The sequence below is a fragment of the Kryptolebias marmoratus genome, linkage group LG12 (assembly GCF_001649575.2).
Source record: "Kryptolebias marmoratus isolate JLee-2015 linkage group LG12, ASM164957v2, whole genome shotgun sequence".
NCBI lineage: Eukaryota > Metazoa > Chordata > Actinopteri > Cyprinodontiformes > Rivulidae > Kryptolebias > Kryptolebias marmoratus.
Window position 1 is genome coordinate 15,698,501 of NC_051441.1, and position 26,840 is coordinate 15,725,340.

General features: G+C 39.3%; 1 protein-coding gene across 1 annotated transcript; it reads right to left on the reverse strand.

The window, feature by feature from the left end:
• Nucleotides 1-1,606: 1,606 nt before the first annotated feature.
• LOC108236123 (extracellular serine/threonine protein kinase FAM20C) lies at nucleotides 1,607-12,419 on the reverse strand. The gene is made up of 11 exons (XM_017416579.2): nucleotides 12,319-12,419; nucleotides 10,128-10,640; nucleotides 9,237-9,415; nucleotides 5,312-5,390; nucleotides 5,125-5,217; nucleotides 3,941-4,056; nucleotides 3,663-3,843; nucleotides 2,525-2,634; nucleotides 2,286-2,367; nucleotides 2,018-2,077; nucleotides 1,607-1,880 (listed from the first exon to the last, which is right to left on the reverse strand). The coding sequence occupies exons 2-11, from the start codon at nucleotides 10,637-10,639 to the stop codon at nucleotides 1,607-1,609; spliced, it is 1,686 nt and encodes a 561-aa protein (XP_017272068.1). The 5' UTR covers nucleotide 10,640; nucleotides 12,319-12,419.
• Nucleotides 12,420-26,840: the final 14,421 nt, after the last annotated feature.

Below are 26,840 nucleotides of genomic sequence, written 5' to 3' on the forward strand. Positions count from 1 at the left end.
CAAGTGATTACTGTTTGGGGTCAAACTAATTCAAGATGGCCGCCACAGCTAACTAAACTTATTAAACATAAAAATGGTCATAACTCAGTTAGTTCTTCAGACAATGAGCTAAACTTTGGTGTGGTAGGAGAAGGGTCGCATCACTTGCTCTAACAGATTGCACAAGCTCTTTGTTTAAAACTTTGGCACGTAATATGGTCTGCAACTCGCATTCCTTCGAGAAATGTGAGTTTTATTGAAAAAAGAACTCCTGTGTCGAGGACAAAAGGACTGGCGCATTCTTGTTGCCTGTCTGAATGGTGACAGGGTTGTATAATAAAGTGGGACCACGGCTTTTAAATGGAGTTCATAAATCAGACAGAAAGGTTGGGAAAGGATGGCAGTAACGAGCAGAGGCCATCCTCCAACTATAACCCTCTTCTGTTTACTCACGGTTTGTAAAATTAACAATCCGTGGTTAGGTTTTGATGGCATTTTGTAAGTTCCACATCAATAATCTTGAGTCAGCTATAATCATGATCATATAAAACCGTCTTTGGATTTGGAGGATTAATTTGGTAAGCTTAGAGTTTTTGTTTTTATAGGTTACTGAGCAAACATTAACGTCTTACAGGTGTTGTGTTATTTTAAAACGTCTCACAGATCTCTGCTTTTAGACTGTGAAGAAACTATGCTGTCAGGTGAAGTGCTTCTGAGTTTCATTTTTAAACGTGAAGAACCTTACATTAAAGGGATAATTCACTTTTATTTAAAAGTGGGGTTCTGTGGAAAGGTTATGAGCAGTTATTATCTCACCTGTTGTAGATACGGCTCTTTGGACGACCTCAGCTTGGGGAGCTTGACTCTGACTGGATTAACGAGCGAACAGCTAATCCAAAACTAAAGTGGACTGCTGCCATTTTAAAAGAACTACAATCTTTAAAAGATGCTCTAACGTTGTATGCAAAGGTTATTTCATAAATCTTCATAAATATTTACTACATGACTGTCAGTCACATGTTACCTGGTTATTTCAGCAGAAACACTTTGATATTCCTGCAGCTTGGCCCCTCACAGACTAGCCGTTAGCTCATCAGTCCGGTCAGAATGAAACTCTTTTTCTTCAAACTGAGAACTTTCACAGAGCTATCTACAACATGTCTTCATAATTACCCCAAATCATCACTGTGCTTGACTTACCACTGAACCATACTTCAAAAAAACATAAAAAGAAAAAAAATCTAAACTAACCCTTTAAGTAATAAAACAGTGACTTCAAAACAACATTAAAATTAAAGAATTCAGCTTAAGTGATGAACAACTGGGTGTCTTGTTCATTTGTTTTCAGAATGATTAAATTCATGTTTTAGTGGAGTCATTAATTAATTAATCTATTCTAAATATTCATTAACACAGCTGAAAGCGGTGGAGCTAATTAGGCCCGCAAGGAATAAGATGTGTGCTGCGTTCACTGGCGTCAGCACGAATCCCACTGAGGATACTCTTTTGAAACCTTCAAAAAGAACTAAAACAAAATAAAAACCCTAATAAGTCACTAAGTAACGATATCAACATGAGACAGACTCTGAGACAGATTCTGTAAATATAAATATAAACATATAATTTATTATCTTGTTTTGTCCCCAGTGGGCTGATGGTCATAGCCCCGATCGTCCAGTTCTAAATCATCATACAGGACGTCGCCGTGTTTCTCCTGACAGGTCTGGACCTCTCGCAGAACGGCTGCGAGGCGGCGGTCCAGAGCAGACAGGTGCGTCTCAGAGAGCAGGGGGGCCACGGCTGCCAGGGGGTCCTGGGCCAGTGACTCCCGCAGGACGTCACTCAGACGGAACTCAGGGAGCGACAGCAGGCGCAACCGGAGGAGCGTGGAGCGGCGGATCCTGCAGAGACGGGAACACGTGGAGGAGTGAGACCAGGAAGGGAACAGACACATCTCAGAGAGTTTTATACGGCTGTAGCAGTTGGGTTTCCTCTACGGCACTTTCTTTGTTACGTGTGAAGGTCTCCATAGGTTTACCTGCAGCACTGGGTCAGGGGTGCCAGAATGGACGGCTCATCCTGAGAGTGGCGCCCGAACCTGAAAAATATTAGCAATTGAATTTGAAAGCAGCATAAACACGTTTATTATGATCACCAACTGATTAGGAAGTTACTTATAAAAAACAGCAACAAAGAATGGTAGGAATACATAGACATCTTGGTACTTCCTCGCACTTACCCGGTATGTGCCCTGATACATACCAACTAGGTAAGCAATGATCATTTAAAGATGATATTCTACTCACGCTCGTCCGTTGTCTAAGTGCAGGAGAAAAGTCTCATTTCCAAATTTCTCAAACGTCTCGTAATGATGTCGGTCCATGTTGCCTTTGGATGAAAAACACGAGCGTTTCACTCACTTGTCATTAAAATGAATGGAAACAGTTCATTCTGATGGTTTTCTCCACCAGGCTCGTGGGTAGCCTGAATAAGATTAAACCTTGTTGTGTTTCACACAAATAAAAAAAAAACTGAAACAACTAACTCATGAGAAAGTCCAGGACAGCCATGTCTATGAGGTCCACCAGCCTGGTGCCGCTGTTGTAAGGAGGCGTCTGCTTCACCGTGTCGCAGTAGGCTGGCTCCTTTTCCCACCTGAGGGAAACAGTGACGTGGTGCTCATTTAAAGGAAAGAGAACGAGTTCCCATTCACTTATTCATACAGACTCCTGCAGCACTTTCTATTCTACAACCCCAATTCTAAAAAAAAAAAAGTTGTGACACTGTGTAAAATATAAATAAAAGCATCACATAAACCCATATTTTATTTGCAATGGAACATACTAAATAAATCAAAAGTTTAATCTAAGAAATTGTACCATTCTTAGGAAAAAAAAAAAGTAATATTGAATTTTTTTGGTAGCATCACATGTCAAAAAAGTGTTACTACCCTCAAAGTGTCTTTTGTGAGCAGTGACATTCAGGCTAATTATCATAATAATTCATGACATCAAAATGGGGACTTTCTTTTGGTTCTTGCTTTCAGGATGGTAAAACGTCAGACTTTTTAATGCAACACATCAAAAACACTAAGAAGATAAGAGTATTTGGACAACACAAATTCTTTTATCTGAGATCTTTGTCGTAAACCTAAATTAAAAAGAGGCCAGAACAATGCCCAGCCACACCACAATTTTAGGAAAAAAAATGATCTCAACTAAATTGCTGCTTTTCCTAACATATAATCTTGTTTTTTTTTTACAGCATTTTGTATTTATACATGTTGAAAATACACACGGCAATTTGTGACTGTGTGAAATCTTATATTATAGTTGTAACCTAACTTGTTGTTCTTTGTTTGACATATTTAGGAACACTTCAGCTTTTCCTATGAAAAAGAAGCACCAAAACACAATTGGGTTGCAATTATATTTTAAAACCACTAGAGGGCAACAAACCCTCATCATTCTGCGTAAGGTCCTTAAATGTCTTTGAGTGCTGACTAATGTTATAAAAGAGCCATAATCAGCTTCAACTTCCAAATATTCTCGTATTGGTTGAGCACTGACAATATAAACTCCTATAAAGTAAATAGTTTTCCAACTTAAAAGAAGCTAAAATGTATTTTACTGTGAACCTGACTCAGTAGTTTTAAAGGAGGCTGAGACACAAAGTGTACGCACTGCGCCAGCTTTGTCCGACTGTAGGACCGTCTCCAAGGCGACCTCCAGGACCTGCGGGGAGCGAGGGTGAGGTCGGGCAGCATAGCAGCCAGGGAAACCTCCAGCGCATGTGGCCGACCGCACACTGGGTTCTCTGTCGAGCAGTAGTATTCACACTGGCCATAGAAGCACACGTTTCCAGCTGAAGGGAGTCGGAAAGGTGTGAGTTTTAGTGGACTCAGGAGTCTTTGTTGGACCTCTGCGGACCCACATTTGAATATGAGCGTCTGAACACATACCGGGGGAAGTAAAGAAGGTTCTAGAGAGCTTGTGGTCAGTGGTAATGTCTCTGATCTCTGTGGTGACATTGATTAGTCGACCAACCACCGGGGGGATCCGGTTGAAGCCCAACAATCTGACACGGAGGAGGAGAAAATAATTAGAGGTGGATACACTTTGAGACGCCAGCGAAGAAAAATCCACGAGACGTTGGATGAAAACGGAGTCTGAAAGCAAAAGTAAAAAAAAAAAAAAAGAATTTACATAATTTTCTTTCACAGGAACATTTCCATCACATCCACACAGATATAAACACAGCTGAGCACCGTTATGGTAGCTGCTGAAAGTTTCTTTGGTTGTCATTTATCGCCCACCGGGACATTTGGACAGCTTTGTTGGCGAGATGGAAAATCTGTTGTCCTCCACTCCAGAACATGACTGTTCTCTTCGTTCGTGGACAGTCATCACTCCGCTGCCTTCCTGTCGCTGATCAACACGTTTGACCTTAAACAGTTGTAGACTCCCACAGCTCGCAGAGCTGTTGGAAAATATTATCATTTACACTCAAGATACCGCCACACAAAACCTAATGGGAATGTTTCTTAAACTTTTAGACCAGTTCTTCATTCGGTGAAGGCACAACCTTTAAAACCTGTCTTTTACCCACTGCTGCTGCTTCAACTCTACCTTTTCTCAGCCCCCTTTCCTCAAAAGAGGTTAATAAAGCCAAATAGGTTTCTGTTTTTTGTGACGTCTTTACAAATTTCTAGTCTGTTTTTACCCAATAACAGGGAATCTCCATTTCCACCCACCTCCTTCTGGACCTTTTTCCCTTAACCTCCTGCTACCATTCAGGCATGTTACAAACGCTCCGCTCGCCTCAGGACCACAATCCTGCTCAAAATGCTGCCTGCTTTGAGCTTTGGTCGAGCTGAAATTTACTGACCGGGTTCTGTTCGTTGCAGTAGACACCACCTCCCTGTGGCCTGTCATCTGTGTGCATGGCTTCTCATTTTGGCTACTTAACTGGGTCTATGTCCTCATTTTCCGTTCAAAATTCGATTTGACTCAGGTGCACTGCTACCCTAAAGACATGATGATTTTCATGAATGAGTCATGCCGTTGTACCAGGTGACCTGTTTATTACAGAATAGTCTTTTTGCCCAGAGGGTCACCTGCTGACTGCGTGCTGAATCATCTGTACCTGTCAAGGTGGAAGGCAGCGATCTCTGCGTTGTGCCTCTCAAAGTCTGAGAAGTAAAAGAGGTTTACGTCCGTCTCAGCATCTCTGGATTGTCTGCGCAACAAAAACACACACATGCTTTTAGAAAGGTCCACCCCTTTCGAGCAGCGTCGCACTCTGTGTTTTCCACCAGGACTACGCGTCTTACCTCATGGGTTTGAGCAGAGCTTGTCCGTAGTTTGGGAACGACAGCAGCAGTTTCAGCTGGGTGCCTCCTTTCTTCTGAGCTAACATACACACACACATCAAGCAAAGGCAGTCAAAGAGAAAGTCCAACCTCGTACTTTGCCAGTTTCTAAAATGATCTAAATCTAACCTCAAGTGTACAAAAATGCACAGCAGATCCCACCATGTTGTTGATTATTACATAGAATTCAAACCAAAATGGAAAAGCTGTTTGTGAGAAGTCCCCCCAACAGTTTATCAGCTTGTAGACCCTCCTAAGTAACTACTTATCAGTCTCTGACATGATTGTAGGGACATATTGGCCCACTTTGCTTTCAAATGCCATTGAGGTTTCCAGACATCAGCTCTCGTCCGCTCCCACCACAGCGTTTCAGCCAGGTTGAGGTTCTGGACTTTGACTGGACCATTACTGTTTTTTTTTTTTCCAGCCGTTCTGTTGAAGATTAGCTGCTGTGTTTCAGATCATTGTCCTGTTGTTATGAACCAGTTCCAGAAGTCTTGTAGTTAATTCGGATAAAGCTGCCGTGTTCTTTTTACAGGTAAGAGGTTTACTCCTGGGAGCTCTGGTCTTTTTCTGTTTGTACGGCCATGAACTTTAACTTTTAACCTGCTAACTGAGGCCTGTAGAGTCTGAGATGGCGCTCTCTAGTTTCTGCCATTTCTCTGAGCGTTGCACAGTCTGACCTTGGGGTGAGTTCACTGGGCTGTCCACTCCTGGAAAGACTAGCAGCTATCATAAAGGTTGTCCCCTTGTAAGCAACCTTTCACACTGTAGAATGATGAACTTCAAACAGTTTGGAAATGACCTTTAACCCTTCCCAGATTGATGCTCCTCTAAACTCATTGCTGATGTCTTTCCGCCTTGGCATTGTGTTAACATTCACATGTATGCTACAGAGCAGCAACATATCTGATTTTATAGAGGTGGTTATAGTTGCTGATGATCAGTTATTCAAGGTTTTAAGAGCTCCTGGTTGCTAAATATCATGGAAGCAGCACGTACTTATGTTCCCCTTTGAGCTCCTTGTGCCAGTCTGCATTCTGGGTCCAACCCCCTACCAAACCCTGATACTAGGGACGTTTTCACACACAGCCTTTACAAATTAGCTTTGATTTTGTTTAACAAATATGAACATGGTGGCTAGAATAGACAGAGGGTGGAGTTTTTTTTATCCATAACTGTACAAAGGGTATTTTTAGATATAGAGCAGGATAAACAGAAGGTCTTTCATGTTTGCTGCTCCTGCTGTAGCAGGAACCAGATGAACGTTACATAAAGCCTGAGCTGCAGGTGAGAACTGCATGGACGCTGCAGCGCACATGTTCCTCCACACGGTGGCGCGTTACATAAGAGAACAGCAAACTGCTGCAGGACTCTGCCCTTTGCAGGAGGAACCTGTGTAAAATATTTAAATAAAACTGCTTCTGTCAGACGATGATCAAGTTTTCTTTATTTAACAAGAATCTGCTGCACATTATCTGAGTTGAACATTTAAATATTTTGCTAACCTTTAAGCATTTTTGCTTATATCGTAGGATAATTAGTAGCATTGGGACCATTTTCCCTCAGTTTCCATCAGCTGAGCTTTGTATTTTGTCTTCTTCTTCTTTTTTATCTTTGGTTGTTTGTTTGTTTTTTTTAGATGTTTTTGGATTCTAACAACATTCATCAGCATCTAAATGTCATTAATTCAAAAAAGTTCCCAACACAGTACAATATCACTTCTATTTGGCTGCCACCAAAAGGCAAAAGGCAAGCAATGAGGTTTTTGTTTTTGTGTGTGTGTTAGTGTCTGTCTGTTAGCAAAATATCTCCTTAACCACTGGATGGATTTGAATTAAACTTTCAGAAAGTAATCACTGGATGTACATCTGAGCTGATTAAAGTTTGGAGTCAATCCAATTCAAGATGGCCACCACAGCTAACTGATTGTAGAGAACACAAAGATAACTATGATATAGTCAGTTTTGCAGACATTGAGCTGAAATTTGGTTTAGCAGTAATAAATACTTTGAGCATGACATCCTTTAATACCTCATGAGATCACACTTAAGGTTATTTCAAATTTTTGACCAAAACTGCCACAACTCTTTCATTACCCACCATAAGATGAGCTTTGTCTAAAGTTCTGGCATGAAAGGCAGGTGGTGATATCAAGGAAAGCTAGGCCTTTAACTTTATCCATGTTTCTATGAGCAAGTACGGCAAATAAATAAAACAAAATATTAATTAAAAGTATTTATCAATAATTCATATGGCCTCTCCTGATTATGACAAATAGCATACAGACACTGGATGTTAAAGTGTTAAACAAGAAGCTAGGGAAGACACAGTGAGAAATAAAAAAAAAAGTCAGCCTGTAGCTGAGATTAATGCTTAATCTGCAGTGTGTAATATAAATCAGAATACATTATTTATTCTGCTGCGTGCTGAGGACAGGAACTCTGAGTCTGAGAGGTGCAAATACAAAATGAGCATGTGTGGATGTCGATGAACGAGACAAGAATATCGGTGTTTATTTATCTGTGCTGATCTCAGCTACAGGCTGGGTTTTCTGTGTGTGTGTGTGTGTGTGTGTGTGTGTGTTTTCTGATGGAGAACGAGTTTCCTGAAGGATTACATTCATGACCTTGTGACAAAAAGAAGAACAACATCAACTACTTTGAAACGTATCATAAGAATCAGGTTTTTTTTTTCCGAGTTAATGTTTGCTGTTAGTTATAAGTTTATATAAAATTGATGTCACTGTCTTTGCACGCTCCCCGTCTGGCCTCCAAGACCTCCCTTCATGCTTCACGTACGCCCGTGTTCTCAGCTTTTTAACCATTTTCTCATTATTGGTTTGTAACCAAAACAGTTTCTGGGACATAAAACGACGTGTCGAGTCCTTCGGGGTCTTTTTTATGTCTCACTCTCTCTTTGTAAACAGGCTTGTTGTCGTTTGATTTTAATCTGTTTTCTTGTCTGCATTAAGTCAGTGAATATTCTGCCTCGCTTCTGGCAAGTTTCTTGTAATGATGCAATAACTATAAAACAAGACCGAAACAACACTCATTTGAAATTGATCAGAAAATGATTGGACCTAACTTCCAGAACAGTTATTACCAGTCATTTCTGTGGTTCAGTGCTATGAACTATCGTCTTCTTGGAGATAAAGCTCAAGCTTTAACCTGAGAAACTCCATTTTCTGCTAAAAATGTGGCGTAAATGCTAAATGACTGCCGAAATTTGTTGAAGAACAAATTGTTAAAGGTAAAACAAGCAGAACGGAAGCTAAAATCATCAAAACAGAAGCTAAAAGCTGTAACTAAGTGCTGAAATTATCAAATTTTAACAAACTAGCAACTAAAAGCTCAGGTTTGCAGAAAAGTATCTTAAAGCAAAAATTAGCAAAACTGTAACTGAAAGCTCCAATTAGCAACACAATAGCTAAAGGCTAGATGTAGAAAACAGTAACTAAAATTAACAAGACGGTAGCTAAAAACTAAAAGGAGCAAAAAGAAGACAAAAATATAGCAAGTATGCCAAAGTAGTTTTTAAGAGAACCATTTTGCTGAAAGAACTGACGAAATCTCAGTGTATTTCAATGGGAAATTCGTTTGTAAATAAAGGTAAATATTTCAAAAAGTTTAAAAGTTACAAATGCTAAAAGTCATAGCACACTATTCCAGATCGAGCCGAACGTTTTGGTCTGTGAATGATTAAGACTGCACACACAGGCGTAGTTTCAGGTCAAAAAATGTACAAAGAAACTATAAACAGGAAAACAATAGTGTGAACGCTGACTCAGCATTCCCCCCCCCCCCCCCCCCCCCCNTTTTATATCTCTGCTTTGTTTTGTTTTTATACCAGCTTTTTGGCCCACCTGCCCTTCTTATTAGCTCACCAGCTCCAAGGATACGTTGTGTTGCCAAGTAATGAGTCATCTGGGCCAGGATGGGGTCTTTCCTGTCATACAGCTCCCAGCGAGAGATGCCCAGGTGAAACTGCAGCCAGGGAGGGTGGGTTTCCTTATCTCTTGTCCAAGAGATTTTATCATAGCCTTTCTCCTCACTGGCACTTCGCCTATAAGATGAAATGTGCAGAAAAGGCAGGTGGAAGTAAATAGGTTTAAAAGGTTTTAAAGGTCTATTTTTTGGGACGCAGTCATGATAAATAGGTTTGTGTGATTCATTCAAATACTCTCCTCCAAAATGTTACAATCTGAAAGGGAAATCCCATCAATACATGCAACAGAGCCAGACTTTGCTGCATGTAGTTAGCACTTATTTTGGGTAAAATAAATACAAACTGTTGCAAAATTGTGCCAACACTGACATTGTGATGGACACAAAGCCTCGCTCAGTCTGCCTTCGAAGTGAGTGCACTGTGGTTATGTCACTGATAAAGCAACACAATAATGTGAATTTACCTAACTTGTCTGAGGTTTTTTTAGTTGCAGAGTTGTTGAGATTGTGATTGAACCAAGGAAAATTTGTTATTCTTTGAGGACCATGAACATCACCAAGCAGACCATATTTTCTGTCCATATAATGAGGTTCCTGAGCTAATAAAAGCCCTTATTATCTTATTTTGAAATAAAGCCAGAAACATAAATGTTCACATGGATGGAGGGTCTCGACTTCAAGAAAACCAGACCACTTTTACTGGATGGTGTTTGAAATCCTCATAAGCTTTCTGAAACCCATGATGCCCCTGAGCAAAAGCAAGTGAGGTGCGTTCAAAGACGCTTCTTGTCAGTCAGCTGATGAGCCACTGTGCGATCTGTTTCACTTACCACTCACTGTCATCGGTGACAGAGTTCTCCTTGTCCTCTGATTCTGTCTCTTTTGCTTCTTCATCTGTCTTCAACCTCAGCAGCCAATCATCATCCTGCAGCCCTGGACGTGGCAGATTGTACAGAGGGTGTTTAAACAGCTCCTCCAGCTTGGAGCGAGTCGTCTCCTTTAGAGTCCCTAGTTCAGCTCCAATCAGTTTCTTCTCAGCGGCCTCATCGAACGAGCCCTTCCCTTCACGGTCGAGCGAGCTCAGTTTGGGACTTCCTCCGTTCTGGGAGCTGCTCGGAGGTTCGTTTGAGGAGGAGGCAGCAGAAGAAGAAGAGGAGGAGTGCGAGACTATCTCCGTTTTTGGCACAAAGGAAGAGGTCGAAGAGAAGGAAGTGGGAGGAACACAGGCCGACTGGAGGACCGAGAAGCAGAAAAATGCCAAGAGGAGATGGAGAGTGAGGGACATGAAAGCCAGGCCCAGATAGATGGAGCGAGTGGATTGACCCAGAGTTCGCCGCACCATGCTGGAAGGAGAAAGTAAAAAAATATATATATATACCAGAGTTTTATCAACCATTCAAAACAGTTGATTAGTAATTTTTAAACTGCATAATAATATGACGCTCTAATTCACAGCAAAAATGTATACTTTCTTAGTTGGCCTTGATGATTTGGTTATTAAGCACTTGGATTATTCTGCCAACACTCAAAGTCCCTTCCATTTTTCTTTTTTCACTTTTAAATAGACAAACAAACAAAAGGCAACAATTTAATCTTCATCAGCATTTGCTCCGATAGGGAAATCTCAGAGTTTGCTAGTTAGACATGGCCACAATTAAAGCTAAAAGCTAACATCAGAGTGTGCAGAACAACCGTCGAAACAACTTCAGGAAAAACTAACACAACCAAATGCAATTGGAGCTAATTCGGCTCAACCGTTTTTAAGGAGCAGAGATTACATGTTAGCTTCAAGTTCAGTCGAAGTGTAGTGTTTACTTCTGTTTATGTGTGCTGATCCACACTACTGATATATATATATATATATATATATATATATATATATATATATATATATATATTAAAAGAGATTTTCTGCTGTATTTGTACCACTTGTCCATACACAAACTGAGTTTTAGGATAGAAAAATTTAGTTGTTTTTTTTTAAACTCCGTTTTTGGTGGATTTGCGTGGATGCAGAACATGGAGCTTTTTAAAAACGATGACATGACACCCTATACTGCACATGCTCAAACCAAACCAACAACTGAGCCGTTTTTACTGTTTTTTCTACATGTCTTGCTTTACACTGATCCTTTTGCCATGAAACTTTGATCACATGTTGAAATGTTTCATAACTGAAAGTAAATTGTGAACAAGATTAAAGAAAAAAATAAAAAGAAGTAGTTTTGGGAGAATCTTTAGCCAAACTGATGATATTCTTTCTCTGTATTTTGTTATCTTGATAATGTGGGCATTCTGAACCACCCAGTGGCACGGCAGGGGTATTTCAGCTATTTCTTCAAATAATGTTGACAAACCTTTTTTATATATATATAAATGGAGAAAAAAAAATCTACTTAAAACATATCTTAAGTAATGTTGATGCGGATGGATAGGATGTTTAAAAGATGACGACATACCCTTCCTGTTTCTATGTCTATCTATGAATGGTGTAAGACTGAAAGTTGGCTTTCAAACAGCATATCAGGAGTTCAGTTTCTGGTCAGGGCAATCTGTCCCTGTCAAGCTGCTGGAGTAATGCATACGAAGGTTCAAAGCCTTTAAATGAATAATTCTCAGTATGATCTGCCATAGTGATAAATTTGACAAACTTAACATTCTATATAAGCATGCCTCTACCTTTTTCAGTCCCCATTTAATTATATTTTGCAACATTAACATGGCAAAGACCAACTGAAGCTTTTCTGTGGACTGCAAATTGTCCGTCCTGTGCCTTATTTGGTCTAATTTAATTGTATTTCGAGCGAGTCAAGCCAATCAGACATTTAGACAGAAAAGCAAAGAGACAAATAGTCAGACATCAATGCTTCCCTTCACATTTACTTGTCAAGTGACAAACTCTTAGAGTCATTTACATCTAATCAAAGAAAGAAACGTTCCCAAAGAAAATCGATGCATTATTGAACAGTTTGCTGCTTCCAGATTCCCTGTGAGGAGCTGCAGATTGATGGAATTACTTACATCTCTTTCCCTTGAAGATCTTTTTTTTTTAGTTTGTCTTCCACCTTTCTCTTTGCCGCACTCCTTTCCTTTCCCCAATGAAATGGAGAAATCAGAGCTTTTCTCTGACCTGTTCTTTCCCAGCAAGATTGCGTTTGAATGTTTGTTTGCCATTGTGGTCACCGCAGTGCAAACAGGACTCGGGTGTTGTAGTGACCTGTGTCGGCGTGACCCTCACTGTGCCAAAAGTCTGCCTGGATCAATGCAGGCTGGCTGATTAGAGCACCACAGATGGCTGAAGTTAGTTAAATATAAACAACAACGTAGCTGTACCGTGTACTATAATATTAACATTAAGTTTTGACTGTGTTGATGGATTTAAAAATGCGAACAGCAGCTAATCCATTCATCTAAACTAAACATGGCACATTGTATACCTTTTTTTAAAAAAAAAACTTTCTGATAATTAAATGTTAGGTTTGAGCAAAGGTTTTCAAAGCCTAGACTTATCCACTTTATGCCATCCAATCAAGTAGCCACAATATCTATACGTTTCTTAGTCATTTTTTGGGCACTTCAACTTAAAAATCAACATAAAAAAGAAGAATGGTCAAAGCTACCAATCAGAAAACATCACTAAGTATTATAAATAACTATTGATTGTGTTCAAGTTTGATTTTGGAACCTTCTGTACTTTTGTCTGTACATTACAGATACATTACATTTCAGCTGACCCAGTGGGGTTTCTTCATATTCAGAAAACCATTTCTTGTTTAAGTAATCTAACAGTAGATTAGTGTGATAATGAAGACTGCTTGTAGGGTATTTAATTTATTAGGAGCCTAGAAGTTTCTACGTTTTATGTGTTTATTTTATAAAAACTAAATCGCGCTAAAGTAAAATATGAAAGAAAGAAGAAAAAAATAAGGAAGAGTGTATGGTATTTGAGTGACTGGGCCTTGGTATAAATATTTTTGTTTTCCTATTTTTCCATGTATTTCATAAGCTATCAGACCCACCAGTAAATGTTCTGGTTCTGGTGTTCATCATTGCATTATCGTGGTTTAGTTTAGGTCAGCTCTTATTTTTAGCAACATAAGAAACTGTTTGTTGTTGTGCTGACCCTTTCTGGGCTGTTAGTGAATTGTGAACTGTTAGCTGAGGTGTGAACTGAGCTTAGCTCAGAGTTAGGCATATACTGGTGAATGTTATGAAATGTGAAACCATCCCTTTTTTTTAACTTTATCTTCTCATTTTCAATGCTGATTATTCCATCCCCTCATTTCCAAATTAGAGAAGGCTTCTCTTCTACGCAATGAGGAAACAAAGTGGGATGGGTTGTCCTTGGAGAGATTTTGGCAGCACAATCATGTGCACACAAATAGAAACACACACACATGGTAATGAGTTAATATTCTGAAGGAGCTCAGATTAAATTAAATATTCATCCCAGTAACACAGTCTCCATTTTTGTCATTTTTTCCAAAATGCCCCCTCCTCTATAACAAACCATCAATCACATTTTCTACTTTGACTTTTAAGCCTTTTTTGCTGACTTTCCATAATTCTTTCTGGAGACTGAAAAGTCCTTCTCTCATGCAACGTTCCTGTTCATCAGTTACCCCGTGCATCAGGTTGCGGTGGATTAGGTTAATGTTTTTAAGCCTGCATGATCAAGCTGTGGCACTAAAAGCTTTTATATATAAGCATATGGGGGGGCTGCTGTAGCTTGGTGGTCGGTGCCTCAGTCTTGTAATCCTGAGATCCTGCGGGTTTGAGCCCAGGTTGCGTCAGGAAGAGCCTTGTCAAAACCCATGTCAACACCACTGAGTTAAACACCATGCCAACTCAGGTTTTGCTCACCTGCAGATGAGGTAAAAAATATACGTATTTCAGAAGCATTTTAACTTTGTGGCTTTGACATTTACATGTCAATATGTTGGCTAAAAATGTACTTTCTGCCATTAGACCGACTTGTTTGTGTCTAAGTGATTTAATAACCCAAATGTGAAAAAGGATATTCACATTATTTTTAATAACAAAAGAAAACGGGGTAACAGAATAAACAGAGGCTCTGATTACTGACTGAGAAAACAGGGGAACATACTGTAGACAATGGGAAAGGTGACTGATGAGTGCACTTTAGTGTGATGATACAACATGGAGCAAGGGGTTTAATTGGAAGCGAGAAAACAAAAGGTAAAGAGGACATTTAGAAAACTTTCCTCAAACTCACTGTGAAACACAGGAAAAATACTGTAAGCTGAGAGTAATAGAATAGTACTTGAGCAGGATTTTTTTGTCTGTGTAGAGCTGGAATAACCTTGAACAAAATAGTTTTAAACGTTCAAAAAATATCTTTGCGAATAAAATTGCCAGTCAGATATTTTCCCATCGGCTTGCTGACATCAGTAAGCTGTGTTTATCAGAATGAGCTGACAGGAGGGGTACTTTATGCCCCCTCATAACAGTCCTGCGTCCAAATTACCATTTGCATAACTGATGTCAGACATATTATGGTGGAATTAATCCTGGCTCAACGCAAACCGTGCAAGTCTGAGTCATACCCTGACACAGGGGCACAGCCAAAATCAGTGGTTGAAAAACAAGCCACGCTCGGGTTAGATGCTTTACAAACACCACCCAGGAACAGGTTTTTCCTCCTTTCAGTTCAGCCAAAAGCACAATCCTGCATTTTCCAGATTTTCTTCTATCACTGCTCAGATGATTACAGGCTGTCAGTGAATTACATTGTAGATTTTTGTTGCCTTCATGTCCTCATTTACCCTCTCACAATTGTTGTTGCCCTCTTCCTATTCACCCACACGTAAAACACACCCAAACACTCCCATTCAAACAGCGAAAAAAAGAAAAAAAACATCTTTCAAAGCTTTGAAGCCTGCTTTGCCTCACAGCGGCTGCAGCCTAATGTAGGTTGCTTGGAAACAACCCAGAATTTAACACCTAATTGGGCTGCGCATGTGCTCTATCCAACAGGCAGGCGGCTGGCGACTCTGTTGTGCAAACTCAGGATAATTAGACAAAGTGAATTCAAGATCACATCTGGCACACTGGAGGGGGAGCGGGGAGCCGAGAACCAACTGGATGATGCGGCAAGTTGACCGATGACAGCCGCAGGGGATCTAATCTGTGTTTGTATGCGTGAACTTGTGGTTAGACTCGCCTGTGTGTTTGTGTAGCCAGCTGTGTTGGTGAAATTTATGTTGAACCTGCGTGTATGTTTGCAACAGGGCTACTTAAGCGGAGCAAGAATCTTTATTTCGACAGTTTTATGGGACTAAAACACTCTCTGAATGCTGTAGGTACAGGGGTCATGGTAAATCTAGGAGTGGGGTTAAAAACTGGGGATGAGACACTGGGTGAGCACAATGGAAAGTCCCTATAAAGACAGTGAAACGTGTCTTATTTTGTCTATCACAAAGGCCAATTTTCATATCCAAGTGTTAATTCTAGCCTTACATCTTGGCTCTTAATTTGCATTCACAAGAGGTTGTGCCTTAATTAATCTATGATGAAAGAAGCTGATATGTCATCAATTTTCACTGGTATCCCTTTAAATAAATAGTCACACAATGTCCACATAGTTACCTAGTGTTCTGCAGTCTTTGGTGTACAATATTATATGTTACTGTTTTATGCTTGAAAGAGGGATAGTTTACCTTGTTATTAAATGGAGTTTTGTGGAAAGGTTATGAACAATTAATGCCTTGTTTTGTAAACAGTTGTTAATTCAGCTCCAGTCTTAAAAAGACTTCACAGCACATCATGTGAACAATACTTTATAAACTTTTATATTGCTCTTTTTACAAAGGATGCTATGATTATTTGCGAATGTAGCAGCTAGCTGTAGGATTTCCTGTGCAGCTTGGGGCACTTCCTGTTGGAATATCATTATATTCCTGCTGGAATAACTGTGTAATGCACAATTGATAGCCGTTTAAAGGTTTAAATAAAAGTGTTTTTTGAGATCAGAGCGGGTTTAGAATGACAGAAATCATCTTTAGAAATGTTCTGCGTTGACGAGCTAATAGCTCATCCAAGTGGGACCAGTTTTTAATTGCCGCCATCTCAACAAAACTCAAATCTAAAACATTTCATAGAGGTTTACAGAGGATGCAAAACTGTGTTCACATGAAATTGTTACTATTTGTGGTGTTTTAAGATGGAAGGGATGAAATGTGATTTGGCCTGAGGCATCTTTTCATTTGTGTTTCTGTGTATTTGATGTACTTGTGGGGCTCATCTTCCAGTTTTCACTTTTCAGCACTCCATTTCTTTTTCACACCTGTTATTTCCAGCCTCCACCTCCCCCCTCCACCCTGTTCTCTCTCTTCCTCTCACTGTAAGCTCGCTGAAAAGCTCGTGCCTCTGAGAGCAATGACTCCTGGAGCTCCGGCTGCTGCCGCTACGCTCCCAGTATGGACGGGCATGAATATTTCATCTGGGGAGCGAGAGAAAGAGGTGGGGGCGGAGAGGGCCATAACCATGGAAGACAAAGGAGAAAAAATGAGAGCGGGAATCGAAAGGAGCCTCATTTGGAATACCAACTAGACTTCAAGCAGCAATCTGTTTGATATGCACTCTTTATCTGAGGAGACAGAACTCTACAAAAATTAAAGGCCTCACATTCCTTACAGTACTGCATATCACCCGCCAGACATCTAGACTGAGATCGTCCTATGCTGATAAACAACACAGTTGGAGTGGTTTTGGTCAACCATTAAAAATGACATCATCGCCCTATCATGCAGGATCTGTTAGCAACTATGCCAAATTTTAGCTCAATACCTGTAAAACTCACAGAAATTTAGTCATTTTTGCAAAGTCTAAGGTCTATTAGCTGTGGTGACCATCTTGGATTTAGGTGACTCTAAAAGTTAATCAGTTGTAGAAGTACATCCTCTAATTACTTTAGTTTCATTGAAATCCGTCCAGTGGTTCATGAGATATTTCACAGATAAATGAACAGAAACAGGCAAAAACATCTCTCCGCATTCGCCTTTGGGTGATAACATTTTTCTCTATATATATTCACTGAAAAATATTTTAAACTAGAGAGATTTCCTGCAGAGCTACAGGTTAATTCTGATCTTCCTTCTTGCCTACGTTTCCTCCCTCCGTCTTAGCTCGGGGCATCACTCTGTTCCTCCTGTCCGCATCCGTTTTAAGGTGACAGCTTGGGAGATAATCTGTTCTGGCGTTTTCTCCACACGGGGCAATCTGTCATCAGCTGCCAGCTGAAATGTGCGGATCTGTTTTGTTTTTACTCATGTGCTCGTTACCGCTTAGAGGGCGGGGAGGAAAAGCGAATGAGCGCACGAGCCCGGTGTGAACAATTTGTTGATGTGAAAACAAATTCATCGGTGAGTCACTATTAAAATGATTTCCTCTGAGATAACAGGCCAAATAATGCTGCTTTCATGAGCTAAATGAAAAACAAATGTTTGGCTTGATAGGATTACAATTTTTTCTACAATTTGGTGTGGTAGTAGCTGAGAATAATTCTCAATACATACTCTGAGCACTAACACATCTTGTGAGATTTTAGAATATTGCACATTTGCAAGATTTGACCAAAACGGTTATAAACCATCACTACTTATAAGTAAGATGATCTTAGTTTAAAGCTCTGGCATGACAGGCAACAGGTGATATTTATTCCCTCAAGAAATGCCAGGTTTTATTATAAAGTAGATTTCTTTTGAAAGGTTATGAATAAATAATCTGTTAATAATCCGTTGTCCTTTACTAATCATTTTTTAACACTTCAAAAAAAATGACCTAACCCGAGCTGGAGGTCTCGTGAGGACCTTCCTCCGGCCTTCTGACGGATTTTTCCTATTACACGCTCAGGTTACAGAATACAAAACTAAAAATCTAATGTCGTTCAGCCGTGTGTGATTTTTGCCCTTTTTTATTTTAGCAGGTTCACAGATAAGTTTTAACACTGCTGCTGGGAGTCCTTGGGACACTCAGTGTCAGTGTGTTTGATTCAGGCTATTTCTGGGCCTGAGAGTTTGTTTATCAGCACAGCTTCATTGGTGAACTAAGGGCAAGGCTATTTCCACAGAGATATGAGAGAGGTTACAGGTTTGCACGTCTCAGAAGCAGAGCCTCAGGTGGTCTGTAAGAAAGCAATAAGTCTGCCTTGAAAAGGAACGGCTTACTGAGACATGGAACAGTCTGTGTGAGACTGGAGACCATATAAGGAAAAAATGAGATGGTTCTAATATAGATATATATTAATTTCTGGGTAAAGCAGTTTGTCAGGTCTTCCAATTCATCTACCGCTTTGCATGCTCAAACTAAACAAATATGTCACTTGATCTGTAAGTGCTCAGAGTATGTGTTGGGGGAAACTTTCAACTACTACTGCCCCATATTTTAGCACAATATCTGTCAAATTAGCTGAATTATAGCAATTTTGTGTTTGCTAAGGTGATTTTAAAAAAAAAACAAAAGCTAAATGTGAGACAAAAGCCCTAAGTAACAAAACACTAGCTAAAAGTATTAAAAGACTGGCTAAAAGTAGCAAAAGGTAAGTTTAAAGTAGCAAAGGAAGACAAAAATAAAGCTAGTAGGATGAAGTCGATTGAAAAGAGAACAATGTTTTGAATGGCATCAAAAATAATTTACTGTATTTTTCTGGGGAAAAGACTCGTAAATCAAGTTTAATATTTCAAAATGTTACAAAAACCATAACTCAAAGCACACATCTGAATAGTTTTATATATGAATGGCTAAAATAGCACAGAACATGTCAAAGTAGTTAGATTACAAAAAACACTAATTATGTTAGCACAGACACAATGTTTTATTGTCCATCTGCTTGTAAATGGGACCATATTGCAGTTGTGTTGTTTGCATGGCTGATGTATATTTTTATACTGATTCATGACTTTTATCCTTTAAGCATCTTGTTTGACTCTGTTTGCACCTCACTTGTGTCCTCAATCAGTTCCCAACTCTAGAGCGAGTTGAAAATTTGCCACATTTAAGGTGATTTACGTCTAATACTGTACATGCTGTACAGCAATTCCAGTCTCAAGGCTGGGTTTGGTATAACTTATTTTTTATTACTCCGGTTCGAACTGCTCTGTAAAAGTTTTGAACCATATATTTTGTTTCCACGAAGCCAGACTTTCTTTTAAACTTTTAAAGCTGCCTTTATCAAAAGTTCCTCAGGCTTTTTGAAGGTCTTTCAAAAACAGTTTTTTTATTATTATTTTGCATGCTTTTTCACTCATTCTTTGTCCATTTGGTTAACCCGACCATGGCAGCATATTGTGCAGGATGTGGTTAAAAACATGAGAAAGGTGGACAACTGGAGGACAAAAGACAAGAAGTGTTGGGTGAACAGTATTACAAAGTCATGGCTTCAAAAAAGAAAAAGAAAAAACAAAACCATAGAGATGCATCACCCTTTAGTTTATCATTAACTGCATGTCACGTTTTCAGCTAATAACTCTTTGGGAATCACCTTGTCGGTGCTGTTTTCTGAGCTTTAGTATTTTTCAAAGATTTAACAGAAGAAACGGGAACAAATTGTGTCTTCGCCACAAGCTGCCGGGAGGATCCAGTTTCAAATTGATTCTGTGCTAAGCAGAGAAAATGAGCCCCACAAATTCACGTGTGGAGAATTCAGCACTTCGATTAGTGCCTCAGAATGATGCGGCGACAGAACAGATTGGGTTTTAGGTTTATTACGAGGATGGAAAACACGCTGTTGTGGCAACAGCCTTGATGGAAAACTTCAATACTGGATGTGAATGAAATGATAATCCCAGTGTCTTTCATGCTCGTGTTTAAACTCAAATCCGTATTTACAAACTTCAGAAACAAACTGCTTCATAAGCATGAGAGAGCATAAGTTTACACTCATACTGATATTAAAAAAAAAAGAAAATGCAAGATGTTTATTAGCCTTATAATGATTTATTTTAAATTCCATGATGTTATTACAGTGGATTAGAATATGTTGTGGTGAGTGAGAAAGAAATAAAACCATTAGAATAATTTTTACATGGATGAATTCCTATTGGCAGGTCTGATATTGAATGAAAAGTCTATTGTTTGTTGAGGTAAGACATGGGGGCCCCCAGGACACATTCAGTACTCAGAACCCTAATTTATTTATCACAACCCAGACTGACCACCACAGGCATGATGTGCCTCTCCTATACTTTTATTATAACGCAATCAGGTTTTGTAAAAATATCTCATGAACCACCTAATGGATTTTAATGAAATGTTCGGTAAGTAATCACTGGATGTACCTCTTCAAATGATTAGCTTTTGGAGCCAATCCAATTCAAGATGTCTGCCACAGCCAAACCACAAAATAACTATAATTCAGTCAATATTACAGAGATATTTTTTACTGTGTTGTCCTGTTTTCTTTCAACACACTGCCTTCTTCTGTATCCTATGACCTGTATTACACTTTCTTGACTTATATTGCATGTTTGTCCTGATTTTGCACATTCTTTTTTCATTTGCACTATGTTTGTGACTGTTTTTACTCCTTGTGTTGTTTAAAAATCATCAGTGGTTGCTCCTGTGAAACACCAGTATGGTTGGGTATGGGCGAGTTGATGGATAAACGTTCATGTTTGTCAATTTTTCTTGATATTAAGCTAAAGATTTGTATGCTGGTGGCTGAGACTTTTTCAAAATGCATACTCCAAATGCTGCTCATTGCAGAAAATACCTCCTCATCAACTACTGGGTGGATTTCACCTGAAAAAATTTAATGAAACCTCCAGAAAGTGGATGTTCATATACTTTTGGAGTCTATCCAATTCAAGACGGGCACCACAGGTGATCAACCTTAGCTGACACAAAAATGGCTGTAACTCAGTCAGTTTTACAGATATTGAGCTAAAACTTTAAGTGGTAATAGCCGAGAATCATTCACAACACATACTCTGAGTGTGATATCTCAATATAGGATGCTAGCATTTCTCATGCTTACCCTGTTCTAATGTACTGTGTGTGAATATTTTCCCTTCCATTTCCCTGACTAGTGTGCCATACGGTTACAAGTAGTTGCATGTCATCAGTGTAGACTTTAATACCTTTAACAACAAAGTGATGATGTGTGTCGGTGCAGAGGAATTTCTCTGTTGTTGTACTTTAACTGACCTCGTCTTTATGACTCACTGCTGTCATGCTGCAGGAACACACTTCACGGTTCTTAATTGATGAGTGTCACCGAGAGCGAGAATGCGGCACTTCTGAAGACGCCACAGTATTACTCATGTAGTCTGGCTGAAGATGTGGGTTGTGTTTGTGTGTGTGTGTGTGAGAGAGTTTGCAAATTCAGAGGATAAAACAGCTGAGAGGAGACACTATAGAAGAGAGGGGGAGTAATTATTAATCCTTTACAGATCAAGCTGTCAGCAAAAACCCAAGACTGTAAATTGTGTGTGTGTGTCTGTTTGTGCGCTCACAATTGCCTATCATTGAGATGGTATCTGCAGCAGAAAATTGATTTTGAACAGATGGCTTTAAAAAAAAACCCTCAGAGAACATCTCACTCAGAACAAATTTTGGTGACAAAGAATAGGGAAGTTTTGGAACAGATCAGAACCTTTTTTATGTTCTCTACAAAAAGGAAGGTGAAGAAAGTACAGAGGATTTATTTTTTTGAGTGAAATAGAAATAATCACTTCTCATATGTGTAATCATTAAACCGACTACTCTTGACTGCTCTTTTGTGGCTTTGCTGTCTGTCTGAATGTTCGAGCCGTCGCTTCGTTTCACCGCGCTGCACTTGGTTTCTCACTTCCCCACTCGTCGTGTTGCACTCATTTATCTTCATGCGACATTTTAACTCTCTGCTCAGCTCCCATTTTCACTGCGAATGGCAAAGAAGCCGTCTGCAGGGAAGAGAGAAAGTAAATTTATCCAACGGTGAAAAAAGAAATACTGATGGATTTGCAAAACGCCTCAGCTGTGCCGGCTCTAAACCATCACCTAGAGTTTTACCTTATACCTGCCAGAATAACACACACACACACAGACACACACACTGCACAGGATCAAATTCAAAAGCAGTTATTGTTCGCAGACAAGCATAATCATAACCAAATCTATGGAGAATGGGCTAAAATAAAAGCAAGCAATCAAAGAAGGGATGTGCACTCAGAATTAATAATTTAGTAACTGCCATCTGTTATCCAAAATGGATGAGCCACAACAATTTATGGACTGTCATCATAAGACTGTTACTTCACAACTTTGCTGAATCTTGTGGGGGTTGGATTTGAAGCAGATTTTGTTTCATTCTTTTCTTTTATGTGGAGTTCTATGGAAAGGTTCTGAACAAACAATATCTTACCTGTTGTAGATACCTGTTGTTGCTGAGAGTAGCTGAGTGTAATTCCCAACGCATACTTTGAACATGACAACTCACAATATGCACTAGACTGTGCAGGATGTTATTTTTCAAGGTTTTCCAAACTAATATAACATTCATCATGTCATTTTTCATCATGACATTTTTCATCATGACATTTTTCATCATGACATTTTTCATCATGACATGATCTTAATCTACAACTCCATCATAAAAGGTGAAGGTGACAAACAATATTTTATATCTATTTTCACAATCACATTTACACAAAGTAGAAAAGATAAATGATAAATGAAATAATGATAAAATGACACAAACGAAAAAAAAAAAACAGCCCAAAACTTGTCACTTTAAGGGCTCACAGCAGGCGAGTAAACACAGAAGATGGCACAGTAATAAATAAATAAATTAACAAGCAAAAAAAAAAAAAAGCTGCAGGGCAGAAAAATCTAATAACAGAACAAAACAGCAAACAAAAGACCGTGAAACACAGCTGCAGGGAAACGAGCAGGAATGGTACCAAGTGGCATGACTCAGAGCTGACAACCAGCACTTATACGTAGATACACACAGGTGCCACTGAAACACAAGCAGGAAGTAACCAACACGGGGAGGGCGAACCGCTGATTGAGATACAGAATCTAAAAACCTGACAGAGTGGAAATTACAGCAGGAGGACAGAGCACGATCAGACCAACATCATTTATCCAAGAAGCATGTGTTCAGCTGATGTTTGACAAGCCTTTTCTTACCATTAGATGTAGTTAAAGTGAAAGTTCAGATCTTTTAAAGTGGGGTTCTGTGGATCGGGAATAAACTATTAGTATCTGACCTGTTGTAGATAGCTCATTGCATGACCTCAATTTGGAAGAATGTGTTTAATTCTGATTCAAGGTTTAACAAATTACATTCAGTCCAATTTTTGCATAAAATAGAGTGGACATGTTTGAATGTTTTTTAAAGCTATAAAACAAAAACACTTTAAATAAGCAGATATATTCTTAGCAAACAGTCATTTGAGGAAATTTATAAAATCCTCTTACACACTATTTAGAGGTCAACTAATTGATTGTTTAATTCCATTTTTTTAATAATCACTGTTAGCCATGTGTAAACATACTAACCTGATTAAAAGTCAGGCATAATTTTGGTCAGAACAGTGTTGTTATGTTAGACAGTACGCCCTTGTATCAGTGGGTTTTCTGTGATTCGAGTGCCTTTCATAGCAGGAGTACTTTTTATTTGGTTTGGAACACAGTCTATCAATAAACATGTCCGAAACAATAAAATAAAGATGCTTTCGGACAAACTCTGGAGTGTGTTCAGAGCCTTTTTGCTATACCTACTACTCACCATCTACCATAGAAATGGGAAAATTCTTGTTGCTTTGTTTCTTGTTCAGAATCTAGAAAATTGCAATATGTTTGAATATTAAACCCATATTTCTGGGTCAGGAATACCCAAACATAAAAAATGGCTTTATATCTGTTATTCTCTGCCCTAATTTCTGAAAATCGGTATTGAAACCAGCCAATGAAGACAATAAGCAGTCAATCTCTACACACAATAGTATGCTTTTTTTCAGTGTGGCGTTCAAGAAAACACTGGAGCTGGGCTATTCTGCTCATACACAACCTCGTGCCTGAACAAGCGATAACAAAGCTGATGATAAGTGGGGGACAGTGGGAAGATATCAGCTGCAAAGTGGGTGACAAAGAGCGGAGGAAGAGCTTGTTCCTGTCCAGATGGTGTCTCCGTGGGATTTTGGATAGTGAGAGTATGTGACAAAAAAAAAAAAAAAATCTAGTGATTCTGGCACGTTACCATTTAGAGGCCAGTGGATTACTGTCTGCTGTTAAACCAAACAAATGACATAAAGGGTGGTTTAACTTTATTAAATTTAATAAAAAGGAGTTACCACTATGACTGAAATATGTCAATATGCCATAGTTTAAATTTAGTACTAATCTGATCAAATATGAACATAAAAGTCTCCTTTGAACTAGTTTTTTAAACTACTTTTATTCAGTTCAAAAAGGGATTCTAATGAATTTCAAAATTGGAGCCCTGCTCAGACTAGTCTTTAGCTCATCAATTCAGTCAAAATTAAACCCTATTTGTTAGGATTCCAGCCTGTTCCAGTCTTTTCCTTTTCCCTTTTTTGTGTTACAGGTTTTCTTTCATCAAAGCTGAGACTGATACGGGCTGACTGACACCACTCCTTAGAGCTGAGCCGAACCAGTATTCCTCGTTGGATCGTTAACGTCATCGAGTAAGGTTAACACTCAACCTCCCGAGTAATCGCTGTGTTCGACCCGCCATTTCTATGTTTATTTAAATTTACCTGTGCTCTTCGTAGACTCCTCCAAATGTCCTGCCTTCATCTTTCAAACTGTTTCTGGAATATCCTCCAGATGATCCTCTCTGTAAAAGTCTCCTGGACAAAGTAAGGAGAAGTGAGGTCATCCGCTATGCTCGAGTACCTGTTACACTTACCTTACCTGGACTCCTGGAGTCCTGCCTGCACCCAAGACTTCTAAAAGAAAAGCAAGAACACTTCCAATTATTAATAGACCCATTGTTGTTGAATTGACCTCTGGAAACAACACTAACTCCACTCTGTTACTTTCTGCAGATTCTGACATTCCATTTCCTGTTCACTACAAAATAAAATAATTTTCACCTACCTGTATTTCATGTGTTTTGGTCTCAGCTTTTATAAGCCATGAGGCTAATAACAATCATTATGACACTGTTTCTCCAAACTGTGGTCATCAAGGACTTATCTACAAGAGGTAAGATATTCACTGTTCATAAATGTTCCACTAGATCCCACTTCAAAATATCTGAAGTATTTCTCAAAACAAAAAATATTTATTTGCATTTCATTGTTTTTGTAGTTTAGAAATAAAAATCTTGAAGTAAAGCATTTATGAGTACCAAAGTTCTAATCTGAAAGAAAAGTGCTTTGCGTTAAAATACATCAGTGGCTTGTTTTTTTTCAAGGCTCCAGCAACAGTTCCTGGAGCTTGTAAATGAATAGTTGCCTCTTTTGAAGTCTAATCCCAGCAGAGTGGTTTTTGTGATCAAGAGTCACTTTCAAAGCTGCGGATTGATCAAGGGGTGTGTGTGTGTGTGGGGGGGGGGGACCTGCTTCAGCTGAGTGTGCACTTGAGTTTTCAGAACCTAACGGGGAGGCTTTTATCCAGCTCTGAATTCCTGAGAAGAGCACACTCACCCTTTAAAGGAGAAACGAAAAGTGTTTTGAAGCGTAACATGAATCAAAAGAAAGCCCTAAAAGGTGCTTGTTTTTTTTCAGAGACTCTTATGTTAAAAAATTTACGCTAATTTAAAATGAATAATGACACATCGAAAAATTTACTAGGGTCTCTTCAGTATTTTCTGTGATCGCTTGGAAGTGTGACATATCTAATGCCAAACACAGGAACACAAACAAGGCAGTAAAAAGCAAATGCAGATAGTGTGTGGGTGAAATGGTTCAGTGTGTTGCAATTAATTTGAGTAAATCAACATAAAACAGCAACAGCTGTGTCATTCTTCAGACACGAAAGTTTGATGGATGTGTTTAGTCTCCCACCATCTGACCGGCATTGACAGCCTCCCGCTGTCCGGACGGGAAACTCCTTGAAGACTGTGTGACATCAATGAAAAGCTTCAGTGTTCCCCTTTTGAAATGTGGGGCTCGAGTTCCCGACAGCATCACTCCAGACCAAAAAACCAAAAAACATTTCATTTCCCCTTTAATTCACTGAGGGAATCCACACATAAACAAAGACAAAATGAGCTCCAACCATCCGGTGACAAAATAACACAAACAAATACTGTTTTATTTTGACATGATTTCGGTTGCACCGTGATGGCGTGAGTTGGTGGAAGTGGAGTGATTTGATGGATTAGATTGGACTGCAGTGTTCCCATTCCTATTGAGAATTATGGATTAGATGGGAGATGGTAATCCGCAGGGGATGTGCATGATACGTGTTGAACACTAAAGACGGTCAGCCTGACAGCCGTAGAGGTTTAACGGCAGCTGAAAGATCACAGGTTAAAACCTGGCAGCAGAGTGCCTCGAGCCAAAAAGACAAAGGGCTCGTTTCTGGGTTTGCATTAATCAAAAAAATAAATAAAACAAATGAAGTGA

Coding starts and splice junctions, on each gene's coding strand:
- LOC108236123 (XM_017416579.2), bottom strand. CDS start 10,639: ATGGTGCGGCGAACTCTGGGTCAATCCACTCGCTCCATCTATCTGGGC. Junction 5,391..9,236: donor ACAACGTATCCTTGGAGCTG/GTGAGCTAATAA, acceptor TGTGTATGTTAG/CTCAGAAGAAAGGAGGCACC. Junction 4,057..5,124: donor GCTGCCTTCCACCTTGACAG/GTACAGATGATT, acceptor CCTCCGTGTCAG/ATTGTTGGGCTTCAACCGGA.